This window comes from Neltuma alba, unplaced genomic scaffold, assembly GCF_004799145.2.
Source record: "Neltuma alba isolate B1F8T4 unplaced genomic scaffold, ASM479914v2 tig00010517_pilon, whole genome shotgun sequence".
Taxonomy (NCBI): domain Eukaryota; kingdom Viridiplantae; phylum Streptophyta; class Magnoliopsida; order Fabales; family Fabaceae; genus Neltuma; species Neltuma alba.
In genome coordinates, this window is record NW_021635392.1 from 529,368 (window position 1) to 536,167 (window position 6,800).

At 29.8% G+C, this 6,800-nt stretch overlaps 1 protein-coding gene across 1 annotated transcript; it reads right to left on the reverse strand.

Moving 5' to 3' along the window:
• Positions 1-1,680: 1,680 nt before the first annotated feature.
• On the reverse strand, positions 1,681-5,322 carry LOC114756860 (aspartyl protease family protein At5g10770-like). Its single transcript, XM_028945796.1, has 4 exons — positions 5,151-5,322; positions 4,122-4,379; positions 1,913-2,511; positions 1,681-1,818 (listed from the first exon to the last, which is right to left on the reverse strand). The coding sequence occupies exons 1-4, from the start codon at positions 5,320-5,322 to the stop codon at positions 1,681-1,683; spliced, it is 1,167 nt and encodes a 388-aa protein (XP_028801629.1).
• Positions 5,323-6,800: the final 1,478 nt, after the last annotated feature.

Genomic DNA, 6,800 nt, shown 5'->3' on the forward strand with positions numbered 1-6,800 from the left:
AATATGGAATAAATGGAATCTGATGAGTAGTATTAGTCTGAGAATTAATTAGTTAATAAAAAAATTGTCTGAAATAAATGGGATGCTATGAATAGTACTTTCTGAAAGGGATAGTATGTTCTTATTTATAAGATATTAATAGTTTGTCTAAAATTTTTAATATCATTTTTATTTATGCTCTTATTAACTAGTTAATTTCACCGCATTAATCATCTCATTCGCTCATTCTCTCACACTATATACAAATAAGGGTGTTTTTAAAATATAAGTTGAAGATTTCGTATGTTTACTGTCTTTAACTAATTTTAATTATTTTTTATCTATATAATTCAGCTCGGTTATTTATATCTATAAAAAGGATTGGAAGGAGTCAGGGAATTTGTAATTATTAAAAACAGTTTTTTGTCTGATATTAACACTTTTTAGGCCCATTGGATTGCAGAGGATTGAAAATGATTACTCCATCACATTGGTGTGCGAATTTTCATAATGGGCCAATAAGCAGTTTTTCTTTGTTGGAGATGGTGATGATTGAGAGGGGTACTTAGGTCCCGTTTGGTACAAAGTATTAAAAATAAGGAATTGAGATTAGAATTGCAATTGAGAAAAATTATTAAAATAATATTTTGTATGAGTAATTGCTTGTTATATGGGATTAGACAAACCCATAGAGGTGAGATTAGAGAATGCCGCTTCCCCTTATGGTATTCCCAATCCCACATACATAGGTTTTGTTAATTTCTTATACTAAATATTTTTTAGTAGATTTTTTTCAATCCCAATCCTAATCCTTATTTCTAATTTTCAATGTTTCCTACCAAACAATATCTTAATGGTCATTTTGCTTTTGGGGCTTTAAGCCTCCTTCCTTACCCAAACAAGTCTGCAGTTTTAGTTTAAGTTCATCTAATAAAAGTTAGATTTTTCTACTAATAGGAATTAGGTCTAGTAGAAAAGAATAACCCTTGCCATAAAACTTGTCTTTTGTGTTAGTTTTGAAAACAAAAACATATTCTAAAATCGATAGTACCTTTCAAGTAATTGAAAATTTCTTTTGCAAATAATTCAATGGATCACCTTGTTCCCAACTATTCGCTTGATAAAAGTAACCTTTACTTTCTTTTCCTCATAATCTTTCACAAATTTTATAGGCTTTTAATTTCATTCAATTTTCAATTTGATCATTCTAGAATAAAAATGTAAAATTAATTATATTTCTTAATAAAATTTTCAATTCATTCTTTATGGATAAAGTTATGAACAAATTTCTGTGACTGTTTATCAATTTGATTTATATAATTTATTTACATATTCTTTTAATATGTATAATTCTTTACAATAAAGAAAGAAGATTTAATTTATACAATAAAGTAAAATGATCTAATATACATATATATATATATAGAGAGAGAGAAATGACAAAAATATAATCATAACTAAATTAAGAATGACTTGAACTATAAAAACTTGGCTACAAATTTTTGCTATGAAATTAACATAAATATATAATATCATCAATAGATCAAAATAAAATTAAAAGGACAGACAATACAAGCAGTACTATTCCAAAATAACTCTAATTTTCAAACTCTTGTGTAATTGGGAGACACATATTGTATAGCAGATTGTAAAATATTGTTAGTTTTTTTCGTTGTTCATTAATTAAATTCAGTGGTTATTTCATTTGCAGCCACCAGGAGGCCCAAATCCAAGCCTTTCTGCATTGAGATCATGCACCACCTCTATTGTCTTCTGCTGAACATTACCCAGAATAAGCACATCCTCTTCCCTTTTATTTGGAGCAAAAGCCAAACAAACCTGCTTCAAACTCGCAGCATAAAAAATCCCACTCGTGTCCAAGTTTAGGTTAACGCCCACCACCAAACACCAAATTTATCTTTGGAATTATCACCGTCTCGTACCCGCTCAAATCATAACACGTGTCCAGTATTACTAACTCGCTTGCCATCGGATACATCGCCATCTTTTGCTGGAACTCCGATCTCAGAGCAGCATACACCGACGGCGGAAGCCTCGTGATGGTTGTGCCGACGTCAATGATTGCTTTGGCCGATGACAGTGTAGAAGTAGCAGATGATAGTGTTGTTCCACCGACGGTAATTCCTATGATGTTGATGCCGTAGAACCAGTTTAAGTTGGGGATGGTGGTGATCGGAGTGTATTGGACATTTTTGGGAACTTCCCCGCTCCCAAAGGTGAGATGGCCGACCGAGCTAGGGGTGGAAGGGAGACAATAAGAGAAGACCTTGTTATAAGTATTTGCTGTTTGCTGAACGAAGGAGATAGGGTGGCGACCGAGGCCGAGTATGCCAGCGGCGCCGCCATAGGAATCCCCACGGTTGTTTTGGCCACAACCAAACAAGAAGTTGTCAAAGGTGTCAGCGGCGATGGTGAGCCTTTCTTTGCTGAGAAAGCCGACGGAGGAGGAGGTGTCAACGTATTCAACATTATATATGCATGTTTGGGTAGAATTAGCACATTGTCGATATCCTGGACCGGGGGAAAAAAAGGTCATCCCAAGAAATATTAATAAATTTTGGCCCAAAAAAATATTAATAAATAATTGAGCATTATTTTTATTACTTTTTATTTTCATCTTCATCTGTAAATTATATTATCAAAATAAAAATATCCTGTGTAATGAAAAAACATATTTCGTTGTATGACATTAATTTTTTAATAAAAAAGTATTTAGTTGACATGGCATATGACATACATATCATATTAATATATCAAACAATAAGTATTGATAAGTAAATTATGATTTTACTCTTTTTTTTTACATATAATTTTACTCCTACTAGCATAACAATTAATAAAAGTGGCGAAATAATTTTATGTTATTTTATTTGTGAATGGATACTGATATATTTTGCTAAAAGAACTATGACTTTATTGAAATAAGGTAAATTTGAAATGAATAAAAAATTGAAAAATAGTTTTTTTTGCTACGCATGATGACAACACTATTTGAGGTAAACCAATGAAGATTAACAATTGTACCTTTATATATAACACTACCTTTGCTTCTTAGTATTAAATCTAGCTTGACTTTCATTTTAAGTCTAAATATAAGACTCCAATTCACTTTGTTTCTCATATTTATTTACTTTTTTAAAATAGTCATTGTAGTAGTTGTGTATATATATTAAAGGTTTATTCAAATGGTACTTTTAGTTAATACAAGATTAGCAAAGGTATCTTAGGAAAAATAACACCTAATTATTATAAATAACTAACTTAACAAACTTTTTAAATATACTTAAATTAGTCTCTTATATTACGGATCAGAGGCAGCATAATAATAATAACAATAGGACATAAAACACACATACCAGAACACAAGGGTCTCTCTGAATGTGTGAGGGGGCTTTGTCGGAAATTCCCAACAATTATTACCTCAGTCCTCAATATAAGAGTTATTTGACTAATTAAATAGATTAATAAAATTAGTTTAAGTTATTTATTTGTAATAAATAGATGTTGTCTTTCCTAAAATACTCTTTCTAATCAAGTATATTAGATAAAACTACCATTATTACAATGACTATTTTGGAAAAAATGGGTAAATATAAGAGATAAAGTGAATTGAGATTTTATATTTAGAACCAAAATAAAATTCAAACTAGCTCATATATTAAAGATCAAAAGTAATATTACAGTTTATCTCCAAAAAAAACACAAACTGTATGTGTTTCACCAATATTTTATCGTCGAATTAAAACATAATTAAGAGACACGTATAGTTACTTTTCAGTTCAAAATGCAAAATAACACCTGCCCAAAGCTTTTATTAAAAAGTTATTAAAAGCCCATTTTTAACCCCACTATAACATTGATGAGTAAGAATATGCATAGCTTGATTATTTCATATGGAAGAAAACTAAAAGATTAAGGATTAGTTAACTCACTTCCTGTAGAAAAAATCTGGCTGCACATTGAAGAAGAAGAGCAATTGATGTGAGAATAAGTTGAGGATTTAGAGGGATCAAAGATTGGCTCTTGTTGGTTGTAACACGTCACAAGACACGGTTTGCATTGAGTCCAAGTGAGATAACTTCCAGTATCGAAAATAATCGACAAGTTTGCTTTAGGGCTACCCAAGCCGACGGTGACAATGTAGCCACCGGAGCCAATGGGTACGCCAGACCTCGCCGGAATGCTTGCAGAATCCGGCTGCTTCATGTTTTCATGGCCGAACCCTTTGGAGAGCTTGGAATGAATTGAATTGACCCTTTCCTGATCTTCACTAAGGATATCAGTATGTGTTGGAGATTTAGGTTCTGCTCCGTTATGCTTTTCTTCACAACATGGCCCATGTCTCTGCATCACTTCTAGGCTCGATTTCTTCTTCAATCCTAATCAATTGTATCAATTTACGTTATACTCATTGAAGTTGGCTATTTTTTTTTTAGAGGGCTCTCTCTTTAAACTTATGCTAATTACTACTTCTGGTTTTTAATAAGACCTAATTAACTAATTTGAAAAAAACTAAAAAAGTTACTAATTAAATTACTTATAGTATATGTTACATGATATCTTTAAAATAATTATGTGTATCTATCAATAGATTATATATCAATTTAGAGATAAGACAAATTAGTTTTAAAAAATGACAAACATAAACACTTTAAAAGAATTTAGTAACTTCCTTAATTTTCTTAAATCAGTTAATTAAGTTTTATATTAAGAATAAGAGGTAGTTTTTTTTTTTTTGTGAACTTAAACTTATGCTAATTAATAACAGGAAAATAATAAATTCTACATGACAAGATGCTACTCCTTGTGTCTTCTTTTTATCATCTGTTAGAGATATGATACTTAAACAAAACCAGAAAGGTAATTCAGATTCATAACATCACAACCAGACTTAAGTATATGAAAGAAGAATGTGTGCAAGTGTGTGGCCTCTGGCGTGCACGCGCATATACACATACAATATTTTAGAGTTAACTACTTTTCCTTCTTACATTTACAAATATCAAATAACAAATGCTTTAGATGGGAGATCGAAAATATCTATATAACCTATAAAATATCACATAATATAAAAGCTCAAACAAGGTGTTCGTTTCTTGGGCTATGAAACCTCGTTTGAGAGAGAGAGAGAGAGAATGACTATATAGAACCTGTGAAATTAGGTGAGGAAGTGGATGATGGAAAGAGCGAGGAGAGAGAAACAGTTAGCCATTGTTGGTTTCCTATGGCCTCTATTTCTTCTTCAATGGCGGCTTCATTGTTGAAGATGATTATACCTAAAACAGAAGCAAAAAAGAAACAATACTTATTGTGAGAGGCCATTTCCTTAGTACTTGATTCTCTCAAATCCCACTATGCTTGCCATTTATAGGGTTTTCCCAAAAGCCTATATCGAGAGGGCAAAAATATAAAAATATGAATATAAATAAAAAGCTTAGTCGTCATTTTCCTTGAGTAATAAAATGTTAAGAGTTAAGAATCTAATTACAACCAAAAGTAAATTTTAGAAATCCTTTGGAGGGTTTCGGGATGGGAGATTTTCAAATTGCTAAATTGCGATTTTTAATGGAGCTTTAATTCTAAGCCGTAAACTCTTTTTCAATAAGTTCACAATTTAACTTCTTTTAAAGAATAAACTGTTTTAGTCCTTATGATTTTACGTGCGATATATATATATATATATATATATTTATTTATTTATTTGTTACACACATTTTAAGAATTTACTTTAATCATTATATATATTAGATGTAATCAGATAATATACGATGTTATACCAACAAGATCCAACAAATGCTCAGAAAATTATGTCAAGAGGACTAAATTAAATAATTTATAAATTATTAATACTGAATTAAAAATTTAATATGTAAGAAATTGAATTTTAAATAAAATTATAAGGAAAATTACAATTTTTCCTGTCTCAATATAATTTTTTGACAAATCTTGAGTTATAATTTTTTTCTGCAATGTTTATGATAAAATGTTATCAATTGCATGTCATTCATTTAAAGAAACAATATATAATTTTATTGACAGATTTTTTATCAATTAATTGGTATATAATTAATACGCAGACTATCTCATGAAACCATGCTATAGACCAATTCATACTAGATTATTGTTGAGTCTAAACAGGGAGTAACTTTTCTAACACATTTTTTTATTAAATTTGTGATATCTGAACTTTTGATGTTATTTAATGGGCGTCAAATCAGTTACGTTAGCGGCTTTCGAGAGTTTTTCCATTAGTTGTGATTATTTATTTCATAAAATGATTATAAGTTTACTCTCTGCACCTAAAATCACATATACGGATGCCTTATGATATATACATAAATTGAATATTAGCATAAGATACTTATTAGAAAAGATGACAAAAAAATACTTATTGAATTTTAAAAATATAAATAGGTTATGCTGACTGCTCTTATAATGGTTTTGACTACGTTTGTAATGATTTTAGCAAATCAAAATCCACTAAAATTATCTATTTGTCATTTTAAAATTCAACAAGTATTTTTTTGTCATTTTTCCTATTTATTATGATATGTGATTTCATAAAATGACTATTAGTTATTTTCAAACCATAGAAACATGTTTATGTACACACACGTGATTTCTTACTATAATCTTATCAATTGTAAGTATATAAATTGACAAATACAAATTTTTCTTATTACAAGGCATGTCCAACCCATGTATCTTTTAATTAGCATGATGTTATGTAATACTTTTTTATATAAATAAAGTTTACATGAGAGAGGCCTAAAGCAGTTATTGGGATTATCATCTTTTCA

Bases quoted from the DNA above. Each gene is read 5' to 3' on its own strand.
- LOC114756860 (XM_028945796.1), bottom strand. From the start codon at position 5,322: ATGGCCTCTCACAATAAGTATTGTTTCTTTTTTGCTTCTGTTTTAGGT. The intron at 4,380-5,150 runs GTTCTATATAGT...ACAATTGATTAG, and splicing joins TTCCTCACCTAATTTCACAG to GATTGAAGAAGAAATCGAGC. The intron at 1,819-1,912 runs GTGATAATTCCA...AGTTTGAAGCAG, and splicing joins ATTTGAGCGGGTACGAGACG to GTTTGTTTGGCTTTTGCTCC.